This window comes from Sander lucioperca, chromosome 8 (genome assembly GCF_008315115.2).
Source record: "Sander lucioperca isolate FBNREF2018 chromosome 8, SLUC_FBN_1.2, whole genome shotgun sequence".
Taxonomy (NCBI): Eukaryota; Metazoa; Chordata; class Actinopteri; order Perciformes; family Percidae; genus Sander; species Sander lucioperca.
The window spans coordinates 1,188,098-1,209,573 of record NC_050180.1 but is presented as its reverse complement, the minus strand read 5'-3'; the positions used below and the strand labels follow the sequence as shown (position 1 = coordinate 1,209,573).

At 41.9% G+C, this 21,476-nt stretch overlaps 1 protein-coding gene across 1 annotated transcript in view; it reads left to right on the top strand.

The window, feature by feature from the left end:
* The window catches only part of gli2a (GLI family zinc finger 2a), a 115,879-nt gene extending 98,925 nt beyond the window's left edge, over positions 1 to 16,954 (top strand). Inside the window, exons 7-14 of the mRNA XM_031279058.2 lie at positions 920 to 1,118; positions 3,162 to 3,272; positions 3,844 to 3,984; positions 7,148 to 7,297; positions 8,831 to 8,995; positions 9,891 to 10,172; positions 11,652 to 12,018; positions 12,769 to 16,954. Of these exons, the coding sequence (XP_031134918.1) occupies positions 920 to 1,118; positions 3,162 to 3,272; positions 3,844 to 3,984; positions 7,148 to 7,297; positions 8,831 to 8,995; positions 9,891 to 10,172; positions 11,652 to 12,018; positions 12,769 to 15,077 (3,724 nt within the window). The 3' untranslated portion in view covers positions 15,078 to 16,954. The remainder of the gene's footprint in view (positions 1 to 919; positions 1,119 to 3,161; positions 3,273 to 3,843; positions 3,985 to 7,147; positions 7,298 to 8,830; positions 8,996 to 9,890; positions 10,173 to 11,651; positions 12,019 to 12,768) is intronic.
* The last annotated feature ends 4,522 nt before the right edge of the window (positions 16,955 to 21,476 follow it).

Here is a 21,476-nt window from a genome sequence, read left to right as displayed (position 1 = left end):
GCTTGTTGAAATAAAAACAGTGACAAAATGCTGTTTTTCTGTGTGTCCCATTTCCCTTTTTATAAAATTGAGCAGCCTTGTTGTCAGTAGTTACAGTACAAGAATAGATGTTATATGCTTTACAAATGTTGTCTTCTTCCTCTGTGCTACAAGAGCTCCATTGTTGTCTAAAAAACTATTACAAACATAAATCATCCCCACTGGGTAACATATTTCTTACCAAAACCAATGGCATTGAGTTATGCTCACGAACACCACCCTGCTGCTGTAAATACTCGGTATCGCTCCAAATGCGTATTAATCCGCTGCTGAAAATAGTCCCCAACAAATGCGCAATTAACTCCTATTTCAGTAATGTTTACTAAAAAAAACACAGTGCCCAGCTGTTTTGGGACATTGCTCAGATTTACTTCTTCAGTAAAAACACAGACGAGGTAGGAGAGTCAGAAAGCACTGAGAAGACAGACTAATGCTTTGTTGGTCTTTTCATGGGTTTTGTAACCAATGATGGAACTATCGAATAACGCCAGCCTCATCCGGGAACTACTACTACTCCCAACATCAACTGATACATTCCCAAATTATGAAACCACATCCTGTCAGGACAACAATGTCATTTTACCACATTAGCATGACAACTGTTATGCTAGCACCTTACACTGCTATGTGATACTAGGTGCTATAAGCATCCTACTAGCATCCAATTAGCATGCTAGTAGCCTAGCACACTCTTCTACTAGCTTACCCACCATCCCTTGGCAGTGTGGATGAGGCAAAAACAGAACATGTTGGTGCAAATCAGTTGGAATTCATTGAAATGATTCTAGTGTGGGTTTAGAATTTGAATATTAGCCATTGGACAAAAGTCTCCATTCCTAGTTTCCTTGACATAATTTATTTCCTCTCCCTTCGTGCTCAGCCCCTCGTTCAGCTTCCCTCATCCCATCAACCCGGTGGCGTACCAGCAGCTGTTGTCCCAGCAGAGGAGTCTCAACGCCTTCGGCCACACACCTCCTCTCATTCAACCATCGGCGTCCTCCTTCTCTGCTCGCCAACACCCCCTCCCTGCTTCACCTATGTCCACTTCCCACAACAGCTCCAACTCTGAGACAAACCAGGTAGGAATGGGAGCATTCGTACCTTGGAATGTTACACTTTCTATATTAATATTATGTGCACAGATTCAAGGGCATGTACACTTTCTCTTTAAATCTTTCCTACCTTTGATCCCATTTATATGGATGTGTAATGTGTAGGATTGATTGATTGATTGATTGATTGATTGATTGATTGATTGATTGATAATCATTGTCATCCATCTTCAACCGGGTCGGGTCGCGGGGGCAGCAGCTCGAGCAGGAATAAGAGTTCTCAAATCATTTCTGCTACCAAAGCAGATGATTTTTCTTACTTTCATGTAATACATCTGGGGGACAAAGATCCCAAGGTCCAAGGCCATCGATTAACTTAACTAAGCAGACATGTTTAAAGCGGAGATGTGGACAGTGAATCAGTAGTCTTGACAGTCTGGGCTAAGTTTGGCATGGAAAACAGTGAGACACAACAATGGAGAAAAATATTATTAATTTGTTGATGGACAAGACTCAAAACTGGCCCATATTAGGTGAAAATTTGACATTTTATGCATTTAAAAATGCCCATCGCAAGCTCACAGAGCAAAAAGCTGAAAGCTTTAAATATCTAATTTTTTAAACAAATAGACATAAACCAGGAACCAGCATGTTAGGCATGTTGTGCTTTATACATGACTTACATAATCAATTAATGAGCAAAATCGGATGTCGATCAACTTATCGATGCTTTTTCAGAATTGAGGATAAAGGTGGACTGTACATGTAGCCTACTGTACATTTACAAGTTGTCATGAATGAAGTTTTTTTTGTAAATTGTCTCAGGGCAGAAATATGCAGGAGGCCTCCCATGTTCCATCTGTCTTCCTTCCTACTGTCTCCTCAGTGTGTATTTATCAGCCCACTGTATACAGCACAGCATAATGTAATGTAAACTTCCCAGTCAGTGAATCACTCCACCTCACACTGCTATCAGCTGCCTCCAGCCCTGTTTCAGCGCACTGTCTACAGACACACTCTAAGAGTATCCACGTATCCAAGAGTATATATTTGCACCTTTTTGCATATACGCTCACACACACACACACACACACACACACAAACAGGACACAGCTCCATTCACACACATGCACAAACACACTCTCAGCTTCATTTCAGCAGTGATCAGAACCATATTTCCCTCTCGGTTTCCAGCCAACTGAATGAATCATCGAGGCCCCCAGAAATCCCGAACTGCACTGTGGCGTCTGGGTGGGATTAGGAGACCCCCCTCTAATATTGGACCCCATCCAGTGAACCTCAATACACACACACACACATTCATGTATCAGCTGCTTTACATTTAATATCTTTCCTTTCTTTTGGTCTTCATTAGAGCTTTATCAGGCCTTGTGTGTCTTTGTCTTTCTGTCGTCTTAAAAATTCTGTTGGCAGATCAAAGCCCCCCCCCATCCCCCGGACCCTGCCACCTTCCCAAATCCGTACAGAGGGCAATAACTCCTCTTCTTTCATATTTCCTTGTGGCTTTTGGTGATCGTAGAGCAGTCTAAACTGTTTAGTCTCGGCGGCGGGTCTTAGTCTGACTTATGGGCTGCAGTGCCTGGCGCAACAAGGACTCCACACAACTCTTTGCAGCCGACTGTCGAGCCAAAAACAATTGCGGGGTATCTCCTTGACTTCGTTATCTCTTTCCCCTCCGTCGCTTTGTGTGGTGACTGTGTGGAATGTGCTGGTTTAATAAATTGAATGGGTGGTTAAATTAATAGGAGAATGAGTGGGAGCACTAATGGATGGATGGGAGCGTAGGTATGTGTTAGGATTAATGGAATGATTCATTGATATGGTATGAATGAGTGAGTCATTGGGTCAGTGGATGGGTGTTTGAATAAATGGAGACATTTTAAATCTGTTTTTGGTTTTCTAGAATTTATATGCATGAATGACAAAAGGAGCATGGTTAAAAACTATATTATTCTGCCTCCTTTTCTGCTTCAAGATGTCATTCAGAAAATCATATCTGCTACAGTAAAAAAAAAAAAAAAACTGTCTCTGTTCTCATCTGTCCTTCAGAATGCCAGTGGAGACCCCGCAGTCAGTAGCACAGTCAATCCATTGATCACCAAGAGGTCAAAGGTTAAGACGGAAGCAGAGGGTTCGCTACCCATCTCACCATCCTCTCATGTAAGACAATTAAAAGAAAATAGTGGAAATAAGTAAAGAATCTGAAGTCCTGAAGAAAAAAAAAAGAAAAAATGCCACATTAGATAGGAGTTTTTAAGTTGCACTACACATTCCAGACCATTGCTTTCCTTTTTCTTGAAGAATTTACTTTTTGGATCTGCAATGACCTTAAAAAAATCCTAAACAACTGCATGGATTGTTTTTTTTGTGCCTTGGCTATCTCTATCACAGCTTCAACTTCTTACACTGGACAAATAGTTCCCATGTGCAACCTGCAGTTGCACATGTGCCTCCTATTGATTATAGGTAGCGAATAAAAATGCAGCTTTAATCAATGACGAGAGGTGTGTCACGCATTGAGATCAAGCAACAACTCATTAGGATTAAGAAGCAGATAAGATAAGAGAGATGCAAAGCAGTACAGACCATATTGACCACAGATTCAGGTAAAAGATGTACAGTACTCTGTGTGTGCATGCTTTTATTCTAGTCATTTATACACGTTAATGGATGCACACATACACATGTTTGTTAGCCCCCTTTCTGACAAAGTGCTGTCCCCTTTCTCCAGGACCACTGTGGGGGGGTCTTGGACCTGAGTGAGGATCTGGATAAAGACGAGTGCAAACAGGAGCCTGAGGCCATATATGAGACCAACTGCCACTGGGAGGGCTGCAGCAAGGAGTATGACACCCAGGACCAACTTGTTCATGTGAGTGATAGGCGTGCTATCCTAATGCTACTATTGAAAGACAGCAACTGTAACTCTATTACAGCCCGGAGACTACAACACTGGAAATTCCACTGAGAAATAGAGCTGCAAAGATTATTCAATTCATCCACGGATTTAAACATTTTTTAAACCAAAGCCTCCTTAACTGAAAGAGAGACAGAGCAGGGACCCCCTACTACATATATTGTATTAAAATTAAGTTGCATGTTAAACTGGGCCTACAATAACTTTTAATGCATAGAATACTAAGCTATTAAAATAATTGTTGCCATGATTTTATGAATCATGTTTTAATGTTACACATACTTAGGATGAACTGGATATGTGGATGCTACCTTAGTGACTACCTATAGGCCAGTAGTCTATCATCAGTGTGTTTTTTTTTCCACAAATAGGCTGATTTATATTTGCTAATATGTTAAGACCCCTGCAGTAACTCTGAGGACCCAGACCCCCTGTTGAAGATCTCTGGATTAATCGATTAGTTGTCAACTATTATATTAATCGACTATTTTGATAATCGATTAATTGGTTTGACTCATTATATATGAAAAAGAGTAAAAATCCAGCTTGTTAAATGTGAATATGTTCTAGTTTCTTCTCTCATCTGTGACTGTAAACTGATAGACTCATCTTGGGCTTTGGGAAACACTGATCCACATTTTTCACCATTTTCTGACATTTTAGATACCAAACAACTAATCCAGAAAATACTCAACAGATTAATGGACAATAAAAAAAATAAGTGTTAGTTTCAGCGTTCAGCGTACATGCGTTTCCTTGGCTGCGGTGAAAGTAAATTCCAAACCGTGCCATCAGAAACACTGCATTTTGTTGTGTAAAAAAGGGAAAAGTTCAAACAACTCTTCTGCTGCTCATTAAATGCATGTTGATTGAGCCCGGTCAGAAAGCTGTCCTGTAACTGATCCTTTTCTGTTGGGTTGACACGCGCAACCCTAATGAGCCTGCCGGCTCTCGCCAAACTCAGGCCCAAGTCCTGCAGCTGTGCCCCTTGTCCCACCCTTAAACCCCTCAGCCCCATGACCCCTAACCCCCCCCGAAGCCCAGAGGGCCGGCCATAAATCCATCATCATGCCAGAAGCTCTGGAGTTACGGAACCTCATGCTCCCCCCATTTCCAGGCCAACTTCTCTTTTTGCTTTCTACTTTCTGGCTGTCAGTTATCTCGGAGCAATGGTAGGAGGGGCATGTGTCAGGTCCACAGACCCACAGACCCAAGTGGTGGTAGACGGGCTGCTACGAGTCAGGACCAGAGTTACCTTTTCCAACTCCAGCTCCCTAGCCACAAACTCTGTGAGAGCTCGCCAGGATTAGTGAGGAGGCTAGCAGAGGATCAGTGGGTCTGATGTTGGGTGTAGATAGACAATGTGAGGGCCAACACACTTCTTAAATCCTCACTGGACCATGAGGGTTTTTAAAGGCCTCTGCTTTCTGTCAACTTTATAAAAAACAACCAGAAACCCATGGTTGTAATAGTCGCTTTTTCTTCTCCTGACAGCATGTTCCTCAGCACAGCCCCGGTTTCACACAAGGTTAATATCAGCAGAAAAAAACACACCTGTGGGTTTTTCTGGCTTCTGCTTAACCAAAGTAATCCTGTTTAAAGAGCCCCAAAAATTATAGATTCACACTAGTGTGTAACCTGAAAATAGAGACCTCCGCTTGTTTCCATTCCTTCTCCTTCACCCAAAATAGATCTCAGCAGAATGGTCAACCATTGAGCTTTTTCGCGGGCGAAGAAGTGGCCACATAATTGGAGCGTTGTGGGCCTGGATGTCCTCAGGAAATGAAGTGGTTCCTCTGGGTGTGTGGATTTGCGTGTGGTGCATGGGATAAGAGATTTTGTTTTTGTGTGTGTGTGTGTGTGTGTGTGTGTGTGTGTGTGTGTGTGTGTGTGTGTGTGTGTGTGTGTGTGTGTGTGTGCGTGCGTGCACAGTAACTGTGTGTTTGTCTGCAATGTAAATCATTTGAGTTTTATAAAACCTGTTGTGTCTGAGGGCATGATTTAGATAAAGGTACTCTGGCATTCTCGAGCATGACTACTCGACTAGGGCTGGGACGATATGCTTTTGTCCCGATTCCATTCTTTCACAATACATGGGTGTCGATTCAATTTGTATTGCTAGTTTCATTTATTGCGATTCTTAGAAGTATTGCAATTCTCTTTTTCTTTTAACAAAAACAAAAGTCGAATAACACACTTCTAAGGACAATTTATCATGAGACATTTCTAAAAATCTAATTGTTTTCTAAAAAGAATGCACATCACATTTATTTCATTTGTATAGAAGTAAATAACATGTATTTACTGCTTTCCGTCTGTTTTGCTGGAAATGGATATGATGTAGTTGCCGTTGGCGGTACTGTATAAACTATACTACTACTGATAATATTTAGGTATATCATTGATACATTTTTTATTTTTTGTATCGATTCTAGGGAAAACAATCGATTTTAAAAAACTACAATGTAGTAGGAATAGGAGTAACTGACTGCCTTCTCCGGCAGTCAAAAATCTTTAAACATGATGAATTCCTACGAAGTGAAATTCATGCTGGAATTACGCTAAGATGTATACTTTTCATTGTAGACAGAACATTTAAAAACAATTAGGTTTGCAATTATCTGAAACTATTACACTAGCTAATACAACATTTAAGTTTAAGCTTTGAACAGGAAACTTAGTCTTTCACTGACTTCCTGATCCATCAAAAGTCAGGATAATGGGAGATAAATACGAGTCGGTCGCACAATCCTCTTCCTGCTCACTTTTACTGGGAGCTGAGGAAGTTCCTCTTCCTTGAGAAACACACAGAGAGCCTTGAAAAAACAAACAAGCTTTTGTAGTTTTTGTTTCCTGTTGACAGATGCATAATAACTGTCAGCCATAATGGATGGCACATGTGTGTGCACGTATGCATGGTCCATTCTGTCTGTCTTCTGGTGGGAAAAAGAGAAGAATTTGCTGACTCGTTTTTAGTAATACGGACACACACAGATGCTCGCACACACACAGATGCTCAGGCACACACACACACCCACTTGGTGTCTAGTTTTGACATTTATCTCAGTGTATGTATGCTACATTGGGATGATTTACCTAAATGAAATTGTCTCCTCAGCACATCAACAATGACCACATCCACGGTGAGAAGAAGGAGTTTGTGTGTCGCTGGGAGGAGTGTTCACGGGAGCAGAAGCCCTTCAAGGCTCAGTACATGCTGGTGGTCCACATGAGGCGTCACACAGGGGAGAAGCCACATAAATGCACGGTAAGAAGCCTGTACCCTGTGAAACACTGGGGTGAACTTAGCGGGTTATTTGGGCCAGTGGTTAAGAGCTATAAGTAACTAGTTAGTTAACTGACTGACTGAGCACAGGATCATCTGACTAACTGACTGACTCACTCACTGATTGGCTACTGCATTTAAAGGCGTATTCCAGCAATTTAGTATTGCCTTTCCTTAAAATTTGGAGGACTTGCGAGAGACCGATGTTTAAAAAAGAATCTTCAAAATCAAAGCAGCAGAGGCCAAAATATCCTGACTTTTAGTCAAGAGTACTGGATCCTACGTTTCCCATAATGCAAGCATTTTTAGTTATAACCTGGCTACCAGAATGTCCATGTCTTTCAAACCCTACGGCCCCCAATTTGGAATGCAGGTTATTTGGTTATACATTTAATAGTCTTGCATTGGAGTAAGGTCTGGCTACACCACAGATGCATTCTGGGATAGCAGAAAAAAAACGCTCTGGGTTGTTTGCATTTCTTTAAACCAATCCCAGTCGTCCGGATGCAGGAAGGTGCCTCTGCAAAATAGTCTCGGGAAAGAACTTGTTGGTGCTTTTTATAAGTACCGGGTCATTAAGAACATGAGGTATGCAGGATAGTTTGAAAAAAAAACACCCATGCATTTAGGGTTAACTGATTGGTTAAATGGTTAACCAACTACTGGAACTAGAACTTACTCATCCACCGTAGCAGCCATACAGTCTCTACCCTACAACCCTTCCCTTTGCCTCAAAAAAATAAAAATGAAAAAAATGCTCTTGTGATTCCCTTTGTGCTTAGCACCAGTGATATTTTCCATGTTGATAAATCATGAGGGTTTTATTGAAGGCTTCATTTGCTGTGTGAAGATCAAATTGAGGGCCTTTTTGCTTGGCTTCAAAGCTTGCTCACAGACTCTTGTGAATGCATTAAAACAGTAGACTTGTGAAGGAGAGAGTGAAGAATGTAATGTGTAATTAAAATCTGCAGACAAGTAGGGGTCCTTGGGTCCTTATTAAGACCAGGCTGTATATGCTGTGCACTAATCCCACGTGCATCTTCTCATAACACTTCAACTCCCCTGTAGTCTCGTCTTTTAACGGAGAATCTTCTGACTTTTATATCCAGTGAGCTCGTCTCATTTTATTCACTTTTAATTTCAAAGCCAATTCCATTCACATTGACTGCTCTAAAGGAATACCAAATTATAGCTTGTACAGTACAAGTGAACACAAAGGCTAAACACAGACTTCTCTTTGTCTCAACAAAGCACTCCAGCAAGAGAGCTCTACCACACCTCACACTCAGTTGAGATATTTCTCATAATAGCCCTTTTTACAAAACCGTAGCACTGCTTTGCTTTTGTGTGGCATGCCACAGTAGGCGGGCACAAGTCCAAGAGTAGATTACATTTGAAAAACTGAAACACACAGCTTTTTTTTTTTTGACCAGCTCTTTTCTCTACCCAGCTGCAGACAAAACAGCACAGCATTCAGGCAGTCTCACTGGATATAATATCTCCATCTCTCTGCAGTTTGAGGGCTGCGCCAAAGCTTATTCTCGCCTGGAGAACCTCAAGACCCATCTCAGGTCCCACACCGGGGAGAAGCCGTATGTGTGTGAACATGAAGGCTGCAACAAGGCCTTCTCCAACGCCTCCGACCGGGCCAAGCACCAGAACCGCACACACTCTAATGAGGTATGCTCACGCACGTACGCACATCCATTAACTGACTCACTAAGTAAGATTTCATGCATTTGAGCAAGGGCATAGGTTTAGTTTCAACATTGGGGGGGGGACGCTTAATTTCCTGCACTCTGGTCAATTTTTATGCAATGTATGGTGCAAATGTCTTTATTTGTGTCTCAACAACAAACAAATCAACAAATCTGTTAGAGAATGAGACCTTGTTAAAGTGCCCATATTATGAAAAAATCACTTTTTCTGGGATTTGGGGTGTTATTTTGTGTCTCAGGTGCTTCCACACGCATACAAACTTTGAAAAAAAAAAAACATCCATGCTGTTTAGAGTGAGCTACGGTTTCTGAATGTGTCCTGCCTTCAGTCTCCGGGTGAGCTGTTCAAAATCTGCACGGCTTTCTACGTCACTAGCCGAGACGAGGGGCCAGGGGGCTAACCGTTAGCATGCTAGCTCATTCTCAATGGCAAAACACTGCTACAACACACACAAATTCACCCTAATCTACAAAATAAATTGTATAGAACTACTTCCATGTACCTGTTCTGCAGGTATTCCACACAAAGTTGGAAGTGCGCCCTCATTTAGAAGAAGTCTCCCGGCTAATCCTGCCTTGTACAGGCCGAAGTTGGAGTAACAGCTAGCTAGCTCATGTAATTCTTACCTAGCTACTGCGCATATGCGACTGACAATAAAGATGTTACAGCAGTGAGAGGTCTCACTCTGTAGCTAAAACAGAGACCTGAACACAGGGTGAAAAGAGAAGCTGCAGCAATGTGCAGTACAACAAAAATATACGTAGTAAACAAAAGTAATATACAGAACATATATATGTATGTTGTAGCAGAACCAAAAAATGCAATTTAATTATATTAACTAAATTCCTCTTGGCAGAAACCATATGTGTGTAAGATCCCGGGCTGCACCAAGCGCTACACGGACCCCAGCTCTCTCAGGAAGCATGTTAAAACAGTCCACGGACCCGAAGCCCACGTCACCAAGAAACAACGAAGCGACGCACCTCCGAGACTGCAGCCACCCAAAGGCAACGGGGAGAATGAGGCCAATTCTAAGCTGGGTGTGAGAGGCATGGACGGCAAGATTGAGGCCAACAGCACCTCTAGAGGAGTGGAGGACTGCCTACAAGTCAAATCTATCAAGACCGAGAACTCTATGGTGGGTCCTCATCACATACATTCAAAAAACATCATCCCATACAAACCTCCTTTATAGTTTATAAAAATATGTGGGTGCAGGAAATATATTTTTCATTCAAACTCTGGAGTTTGATTGACTGCATTTTGAAGGAAATTAGATTAGATTAGATAGACTTTATTGATCCCAAATTGGGAAATTTCGGTGCTACAGCAGCCACACAGCACATATACAGAATATACAAGAAATAATAAATAGGATAGAATTCAATATACAATAAATATAAAAAAAAAAATACAAAGAATGTACAGATGTATATACAAGTGAATAAAAATGTACAACTACTTAAATAGTATTCAGAAAGATAAGTAAACCTATATCTGTGGAGGTTGCATTAGTGCAGTATTGTGATGTATATGAGTCTTATCTAACGCTCAGTGTTAAAAGGTTTCATTGCTACCAGTAGGAATGATTTCTTGTAGCGGTCATTGCGACACCGAAATGTACAACTTTCAGCACTCTAAATGATCAACATCACCTGTTAATATAACATGATATGTAACATAATTGCATGCATTTGTATGTTTAGGAAACAAAAAAGACAAGGACACACTTTTTAACTACTTTTTTCCGCTTTACTAACATTGCTCTGATGTTAACTGTTTACTGCTGCTACCTCCTGCATCCTTCCTAACTCGCCTCTCTGGTTGTTGCTTGAACTTGCTCCTCTCAAGTTAACCTTTCTAATGGACAGACTTCACTGAGGTGAGCACTCAAACTGTCTCTCCGTCTGGTCGCAACTGGGCATTGGGAGATGTGTGAATGTGTCTTCGTGCTTCATGCTTGTTGCATTTTTCATGATATACAATGTTCTTTTTTGCATGATTATCCATTTTCACACATTAAAACATGCTCCTTTGTATATGGGATGCAGTATATGCATGTATAGAGACACACAAACTACTATTCAACTGGACTTTTCTGCCCACAAGATCACTGGCAGTAGCCTCTGCTGTCGGGCCGATGATAAAAGTCATTGTCACATTAATATTCAAAGGCTGGGACTGTTTTAGCATGACAAACAAATAGTGCCAGCATCAAGCTGTGATCAAGACTTTAGTTCATTTTCCGCCAGTTTGAAATTACTTTCCGCGGACTGTTGCTCACAGAACTCATCTATTATCCACTTGTTGTAAATAAATCAAATTCATCTATAATTAATGAGATCATCAGGCAACTACATTAGTTATTACAAAACACCATTACAATCAGAATTTCTTAAATGTGGTAATTATTTAATATTGAAGAATACATAATGGAGTTCTCTGAACTTGGCATTCTATTTTTAAATTTCACTTGTTTTTTCCATAATTTTTCATAAAACGCTAATTGCTTTCAGTGTTACCAAAGTTTTGCAGAATGCTACTTATTTACTACTGGGAAATTGAACAAGGTACCACTATAATTTCTAATAAAGCTTCTATACTTTGATTCCACCAGACATATCAATCCAGTCCTGGCGGCCACTCGTCATGCAGCAGCGAGCCGTCCCCTCTCAGCAGCGCCAACAACAACGACAGTGGGGTAGAGATGGCCATGCACAGCGGGGGCAGCTTCGGGGACCTCAGTGCACAGGATGATTGCCCCATGGTTGACTCCACTGTTCCCGCTGGGGGACAGCAGGCTGGGGTGGGGCTTCAGTTAAGGAAAGCTGTGGGTCATGGTGGAGTGGTCACCATCAAGCTGGAGAATATCAAGAAGGAAAGGCTGAGGACAGTGAGGGACTCCTGCCCCTGGGTCAACTCTGCACCACAGCCGCCGCAGGGCCAACGCAACAGCATGAAGCTGCCTCCCATACCTGCAGTCGGTAAGTGTGGACAGTTGAGGAAATCTGTTTGCTGTCATTTTTAAAAGTTCTTTACTGTGTGATGAGGGTGCAAGATGGCTGAAATGCTTGTTAGAGTCCGATAGCCAAAGCAACCATATAGTTAGAGTCCGATAGCCAAAACAACCATATACAGTAATGCTTAGTCTATAACTGCAAATATTAGGGCTGTCAAAATTAAGGCGATATTAAATTCCTTTTAACGGCAACATTTTTTTTGACGAGCAATTAATGCATGTGCGTTCTGTGATTTGGGCCTCGGCCACTCTGTAGTTTGGGGAATCAGGAAGCAATGCAGCAGTAATGTTGTGGATGGCTACTAGAAACACACCCCCTTGAGCAGAAATGGATAAAGAAAAGATTCTTTTGAATGGCAAGTTTACTTACAAAGTCCATCTTGATGGGCTTTAGTTTGTGATATTATGCTTTCAGCATATCTTTTGAGCATACAGTACCTTTGCGGTTATTCTGGAGAATATTCTAGTCTGATTTGTCATTGTTGCAATAATAATAAACATTTGCATAAAGCAAGCATATATGTCCGCTCCCATGTTGATAAAAGCATTAAAAACTTTAAAAAATATCCCTTTTAAAGTACATTTGGAACAGATAGAAAATGTGTGATTAATTTGCGATTAATCGCAAGTTAACTATGGACAATCGTGCCATTAATTGCCATTAAATATTTAAATAAATTGACAGCCCTAAATAATATCCTTTTGCGTCTGCCAGGTTCCCTGCTGGAGAGCTCCAACATGATAAGTAACTTAAGTGGTTCGTATCCTGGCCAACGCATGGGTGACCTGTCTTCATGTGAAGTGACACTGTTGAACCAGCTGAATGAGCGCCGTGACAGCACCACCAGCACCATGAGCTCAGCTTACACCATGAGTCGGCGCTCCTCTGGTATTTCACCCTGCTATTCCAGCCGCCGCTCCAGCGAGGCGTCCCAGTTTGGTGCTAACCGCCACAACAACATCAGTTCGGCTGACTCCTATGACCCAATCTCCACTGATCTGTCTCGCCGCTCCAGCGAGGCCAGCCATTGTGGAGGTGGTGGTGTCAGTGGAGGAGGCGGAGGAGGTGTCCCAAGCCTTCTTAGTCTGACACCAGCTCAGCATTATCGACTTAAGGCGAAGTATGCTGCTGCCATTGGTGGAGCTCCACCTACTCCTCTCCCCAATATGGATCGAATGAGCCTAAGGACCCGCATGGCACTCTACAGTGACTCCCAGGAAGGCTCGTCATACCCATTCCATCAGCCACCCTCTGGAACTGTGCCTCGGCGATGCAGTGATACTGGATATGGCACACGGAGCATGATGCCCCATGAGGTACCCCCCAACCTTCCACGTCGTGCCAGCGATCCAGTGCGTCGTCCCACACTGGACCCTCTTTCCTTCCCAAGGGTTCAGCGCTATAATAGCATGAACAGCATGAACCCCATGAATGGTCCATCCGCTGACCGCCACCAAACACTGGCTATGCAGGGCTACACTCGCTCTGATGGCAGCCTGCAACGTTACCCATTTGCCCCCAGACCACCTAGCATTTCTGAGAATGTAGCCATGGAGAACATGGCAGTAGATGGGATGATGATTGGGGGTGAGCAGAGTGGGGAGGACGACATGGTGCTTCCAGATGATGTGGTGCAGTACCTTACGTCGCAGAACTCTGGCCCCTCAGGTCACAACTCAGGGCAAGTGGACTACCATTCCAACAATCAGACTCAGGGCTACCAGACAGGCATGGCCCCACCGGCATCATTTTATGCGCAGAGGAGGATGGCAATGGTGGACGCCACCATGACTCAGTCTGGTCAGGACATACAATCCTACCAGATGGGTCCCAGTGGCTCCCAGCAGCCATTCTCAGCACCATTGGACAATATGAACAAGAATAACATGCCGGTGCAGTGGAACGAGGTGAGCTCAGGAACTGTGGACACCACAACCAAGCTCGCCAGGCAACAACAGCATCCTCTCAGGGGGAACCTAGCTGTGGTTCAGCAGAGGCACAATTTTGGTTCCTTTCAGGGACAAGGTCATGGCCTGGGCAGCAACCAGCAAGTAGTGCCTATGAGTCAGAATATATCTATGCAGGGGTACGCAAACCACAGCAACCAGCGGCTGATGAACATCTCCCACCAGCAGCATCAGCAACAGAGGCAATGCAACAGTGTAAACTTTAGTGAGCAAATGAGTCCTCAGCAAGGGTTTGGACAAGAGGCAATCCCAAACTCTATATCTGGGAGCACTAGCATGAGACCTACCCGGAACAATATGGCAGAGCCCGAACTGCAAAGTTGCAGAGCAAGGACACAGGCTGATGGGTATTCTCATGTGAGCCAAGTGGATCCACAGCATAATTACAGCGTTCTCTCCCAGCAACAGCAGCACAATATCCATAATGGAGGTAGAGGAATGCTACAACCCAGGCCTCCCATAGAGCCCAAGTCGAATGCCAGACAACACACAGGGTCTAGCATTATGCAACCGAGCCGAATCCCCAAGTCATCTGATCTGAGTCTTAGTCGTGGTACTGACACCTCAGAGGCGAGCCCAAAGAGGCCAAGTGGCAACAGCAACTCTGAAAATCTAAACTCTGCTGTATTCTACACAGGTCAGATTCATATGTTTGAGCCAACTTCTGTCAGCTTTGATGCCCCTATGTCCCCCAGTGCCAGCCAGGCTCCTGCTAGCAACACCACTGCTGCAGCCAACATGGCCTCACCAGGAGTCAACCACGTTTCCAGCAGTACAGTGGATTCTTCCACTGGTGGATCTGGTGGTACGGATCATGCCCAGATCGACTTTGACACCATGCTAGATGATGGGGACCACTCCAGCCTAATGTCGGGCACCCTGAGTCCTGGCCTTCTGCAGAGCCTCTCCCAGAATTCCTCACGTCTCACCACCCCCCGCAACTCTGTCACCCTCGCCTCTGTACCGGCAGGGATTGGCAACATGGCCATCGGTGACATGAACTCTATGCTCACAGCCTTGGCTGAAGAAAGCAAATTCCTCAACATGATAAGCTGAGAGCATTTAAACACGGCATCATCCATCCAGTCTTAACCCTTTTTACATCAGGAATATATGGACTACACAAAGCACTGATTGAACATTGAAAAGTAAAACTGGCTATTTCATGCATTTGTTTCTTCGTTGTCCACAGTAATATGCTTATCTTGTAATATTATACTTCAGATTATAATATGTTACATTAAAATAATAATAGTAAGTAAAGCTAGGGTCAAGGATAATTTTTATCATTATTTGTTAAAAAGCCATACATTTTACCTACGAATATATGGTAGCCCAGGGTATATAAATGCATCTATAAACAATTGCCATTCAGTATTTGCTGGTGTAATAGCCCTTTACAAAGTGGTGCACTGAAAGCAGTTCACATACATGTATTACCTTGCTGGGGACATCAACGTTGAGCATCTGAATAAGACATTAAAACAGTTAGCAGGAAATGGACATGATATGTAGATAAACGATAATATTTTCTCATGAAGACCTTTATGTGTATAGATTAAACTGTATGGTACTTGCTTTAAATTATGCTATAGACTTATGAGGTTTAAACTAGGCCTGTCAATGTACAGTAAATATGGGCACCTACTATTCATTCACAAAAGAAAAGTGACAGATTTTTAATTAGATTTTTCAGTTTGCTTTGTGCTAACTACATGGATTGGAAAAATAAAATTCTCACAAGGCTAAGCTACCTTTTAAGTGTATAATACAATATGCTTGATAAGTGAAGAGACTAACCTGGTACACACTGTACACATGTTTTGAAAATGAATTAGAAAGGTGAACTTTTTACTTGTGACAAGGTTTAAAACTCTATGACATAGCTCAGAAGGACAGGACTGTACATAGAAATGTATGTAATTGTTATGCAGGCAAATCTTTACAGAACTACAGTTTATTTAGCTTTTCATTTTACCGCCAAACATGCAAGTGCTTAAAGCACTGAGGTTAATGAACAGTCAGAGCCCATAAACAAACCATGCATGTAGAAATTGATACATGCCTGTTGTGTAAAACATGAACAGCTATTGCAATGTATGTATGCACTTAATTCAACTATCTTGCAAGATAAGAAATAAGCAAAGAAGTGCCAGTCTACCTATGAACCTGTCATGTGCACAACCTGTCTTTGTATTGCTGAGTTTCAACTACACATACGTAGATTTTGGAATAAAGGTTATTTGTAATACTGAGCTAATTTTGCATATGTTAAACATTTTCATTTTCAATTTTCAATTTCATGAAATTCAATATGCAATTATACTCTTAAACCAGAAACCTGTGACTCATTGCAATTGACAAATGTAAGCATTTGGCAGCCCTGGTTTAAATATGTGGTTGTACATTATGATCCACAGATAGTAAGCGCTTTTTGATCATGGTCTGAGCTCTTGGGGATGGCACTGTAAAATCAGATTTCCTTCTTTTCCCTCTGGATCAGAGGCATTAACTCTCTGTGGTCCCATCTCACAAGGGTAAATGATTGAAAAGGACAAGGATACGCCTCTGTGTTAGTCTATCAGGGCATCATGAACCCCTGTGTCTGATGAGGAGCATTCTCTAAAAGAATATACAAGTACCTCTGTGTGTTTTCAGTTGAGATCCGATCCTAATTAACACATTCATACCAACCCCCCCTTCGCCGCTCCCCATCCTTCCCCTGGGCTCTGGATGAACTGCAGAGAGTCCAGGAAGGGACACAGACTTTGAAATGAAATCCTGTTTCAGACAGGATGGCCAATCCTAGCCCTGCAAATTCCTCAGTTTTATAATGTTTGCTGAATTTCTAAGTAGTCTTTAAAATGTTTGTGTATGCTACCATTCACATCTACTATGCTCAGTGTGGGTTTGTGTGTGTGTGTGTGTGTGTGTGTGTGTGTGTGTGTGTGTGTGTATATAGCTTTTGTACATTTCAAATAAACTATCTCTTCTTTTTTTCTGTTTAAATCCCAGCATTGTGTCTTCTTTGATAAAACAGTCTGTGGTCCCTGGAGATGACATGAAAGTAGAGCTACAGTTGTGAGCAGTCCAACATCACAAACCTCATAAATCAAATTTTTTGGTAGAAGTGATATTTCTACATGGAAAACAATTTACTAGTAAGTGTTGTAGAGTCATAGAAAACCAATGACATGCATGCTGCTCATTCTGTGTAATTGAATCTGTAATTGAAAGGGGCATGTTCAAAATAATAGCAGTGTTGTGTTCAATTAGTGAGGTGATTGATTCTGTGAAGAAACAGGTGTCAATTATGGCCCATATTTAAGGAAGGAAGGAAGCAAATGTTGTGCATGCTGGTTATAGTGCATTTCACGCAAATACTCGTTCTAGACATTGCTCTGAGGGACAGCGAACTTTGATTAAAAAGTTGATTGGAGAGGGGAAAACATATAAAGAAGTGCAGAAAATGATAGGCTGCTCAGCCAAAATGATTTCAAATGCCTTGAAATGGCATCCAAAGCCTGAACGACGTGGGAAAAAACGGTCAACTACCATTTGAATGGATCAAAGAATAGCCAAAATGGCAAGGCAGGCTCAACCAATGATCAGCTCCAGGAAAATCAAAGACTTAAAGTTACCTGTGAGTACTGTTACAATCAGAAGAAGGCTATGTGAAGCAAAGCTATCAGCTAGAAGCCCCCGCAAAGTCCCATTACTGAAAAAAAGACATGTACTGAATAGGCTGAAATTTGCCAAAGGACACATTGACTGGCCAAAGGAGAAATGGTGCAACATTCTGTGGACTGATGAGAGCAAAATTGTTTTTTTTGGGTCTAGGGGCCACAGACCTCCATGCATTGATGTTATGGAGTGGCTAGCCCAATCCCCAGACCTCAATGCCATAGAAAACAAAAATGCTGTTTCTGAGGCAAAACCCAGTAATGCAGAGGAATTGTGGAATGTAGTTCAATCGTCCTGGGCTGGAATACCTGTTCACAGGTGCCAGAAGTTGGTTGACTCCATGCAACACAGATGTGAAGCAGTTCTCAGAAATAATGGTTATGCAACTAAATATTAGTGCAGTGATTCAAAGTAAAGCAAACCCTTGAGACATTTTTCAGTTTATACAGTAAATGTTTGAGATTGTAAAGAAAAATGCAAATACTGCTATTTGTTTTGAACAGCCTAATATTCCTTTTGTTCACTTTCTGTAAAGGTATAACACAAACTTGATCAATTTTGGTCATGTTTTGATTTGGAATTGAATGTGCAGTGTTCCCAATGCATTGATATTATGGAATTAAAAGCTATTCTATAAGGATTTTGAGCATTATTCACTTTTTTTAAAATCACATTGCTATTATTTTGTATGTATATGCTACAAGTGAAATCACATTTGGCATGTTCACACACTGCTGTCGAGTACAGCTCTAAGGCCAAACACCAGTATACTCAGTGAAGGGTGCACACATATGAAGAGGATTCAGAAAACAACCTTGTTATAAAACAATGGTACTCACGCTGAACATATATAGTGCATACACAAAAGGAAGACCTAACATGATGTTTTAAAAAAATCAGCAGGCCAAGAAAAAGTCCAGCACTTAGTCTATATCCTTGACGTTCCACTTCCGGGATTGCTACGTTGCTGGATTTCACTGATTTAGACCAGATATCCGTTGCCTTGGGCTGTTGGCATTTTAAACTCCGGTGGATTTCTGAGGACTATGGTTAACTGCTCCTCAGATCTCTGCAGGGTAAATCCAGACAGCTAGCTAGACTATCTGTCCAATCTGAGTTTTCTGTTGCACGACTAAAACAACTTTTAAACATACACATGTTCCACCAAAACAAGTTCCATCCATCCATCGTCGTTCCTTCCGAGCCTATTTTGCAGCGGCACCGCAGCTTTTCTCTGGTGCTTAGCACCGCCCAAGACGATTGTGATTGGTTTAAAGAAATGCCAATAAACCAGAGCATGTTTTCCTCCCATCCCTATGCTATGTGGACTAGGCAGACTCTCCAGTGCACTTTGGAGGAGGGTCTGGCAAAGCGAGACTAACCAACACATAACCCCCAGTTATGTGCTGGATCATGACATCTTGTCATTGTTACTTCTGTTTTAGCTTACCATTTAACGGACAAGTCTGACAGTGGTTAGTGTTGTAGTCAAGACCACCTGAACCGAGACCAAGGGCGTTTCTCAATCTGTGTTCTTCTATTGACTTGTATTCTTGTGTCCCTGTGAAACGTCATCTAGTGTTGCCAAAGTACTGTCCCAATACACAAGTTCGCATTTCACCAAGAACAGTTAAGATTCCCGGAAATGTTCTTGACACGCCCATTTTACCGAGGATGCATTGGTTAACTTGTATGAACTTCGCAGCACCCGTATCCCTACATTCATTTCGGCATTCAATGATGGTCGGGTTTCCGGTACATAGACAGACCAAAAACGTATTCATCACTAAATTCACTTCTGAGAACGTTTTAGGCGAGAAATGAACAGTTTAGATTTCGAATATAGGCAGTCTTGCGAAAATCTTTGCCGAATTGACAATTTTCTCCAAAGTTTTCGGAGTTGAGGAGCTCCATAAAGTGACGTGGCCACCAGCTTGCACCTGCCGGGGCCGCTAGCTCGTCGCTTGGACACACACACACACACACACACACACACACACACACACACAGACACACACACACACAGCGCAGCAGGCAGAGGCGGGGGAGAGAGATATACCCGTTTCTTTTCGGGAGACTTGTTTAAATTATGCCATAGGCTATACATTAGATTTAGTATTTAGTTCATATTTTTTTGGTGTATTTGTTTTCTGGTTTATTAGAAGTTGAGTTTCAGTCTGTATGATAAATTAACAGTTGTACATAAAGTGGTAACATGCTATGACATGTTATGTAGACTAAAGGGGAGACACCAACCTTTATCATTTTAATTGCTAATTTCCATCTGTTGTCCCTGGGCATATACAGTGCACTACAATAATATAGAAATGATAATTCCACATAACACTGATAGGGACACATAGGACACACCAGTGCATATGCCTACTTATTTTTTAATTTAAACTGACTTAAACTTATACACTAATAATAGTAGGGATCGCGTTCCACTCTTTTGAATAAGTAAGGGGTGTTTGAGCTAAACCATAAACAATAAAATTAAAGCTCAATAAGTTTTATTTTTCAATATTATTGTAATAGTTGTAGCATTATGAGGTTTTCTTGTCCATAGCTTGTTTAAATACAAAGTGGTTATATTGTTGTGGTTTTTATTTCTAGCTGTTATTTTGGGGCGCTGCAGGTAGCCTCTGTGCTGGGGGTGTTGAGCAATAACAGGAAGAACGCATCGTCTCAAACTGTTAACAGCGTTTTCTGTGCTTGTGAACTTGCGGGTTAATTCTTCCAAGAACAACCAGCAAAAACGTTCTCCCCAAGAACACAAGTCCATTCTTTGCATTCTTGAGATTGAGAAACACCCCAAGTCATCACCAAGACCAGAGTGTATTGAGCCCAAGTCAAGACCAAGACCCTGGCAGGGCGAGATCGAGTCAAGACCAAGACCAGACCAGTGAGAGTCCCACACTGCATGACACGATAAAATGTGGAAAATGCTAACCATAGGGACTCCTCTAATTGATCTGAAAGGTCCACAGTCCCATATAAAAACACCCACAGAAAACAAATTAAGATTCTTCGTCATTCATCTCTTTCATTGACATAAGTGTATCATGAGAAATGCCTCGATAACATAATCAAAAGCGATTGCAGAGGTGAATTTTATGTGTAGGGAATGGGGTTAACAGTAACACATTTGAAATTAGAAATAAGTCAAGTTATTGGTTGCATTTGAAGCAGGAAGTTTTGCATCCAATCGCAGTAATGATGTTAACACATCAATCAGACCATGCACAGGCAGTTTAGTGATATCACCGCAGTTGTGATCTTTACCGGTCTTGAAATAAAATCCAGAGTCCTCTTTATCCGAGACCGAGACAAGAGCGAGTAAAAATGTCATTGATTCCGAGACGAGACAAAGACCTTCAAAAAGCTCTTGACCTCAGACAAAATTGCCTTAAATAATTGTAAAACCCATTGACAGACGTAATGGGTGACCAATAGCATTGATTTATGAAAATAATTAAATGACGACATGTGGAAATACATGTTTTCTGCCTGGCAGCAATGCTATTAACTAGGGATGTCCAGATCCGATCACGTGATCGGAAATCGGGCCCGATCACGTGGTTTCAGACACGATCGGAATCGGACGTTACCTCCCGATCAGGACTCGGATATATATGTATATTCAATTCAATTCAATTCAATTTTATTTATTATTTATTTTATTATATCAAATCATAACAAGAGTTATCTCGAGACACTTTACAGATAGAGTAGGTCTAGACCAAACTCTGTAGTTTACGAAGCCCCAAC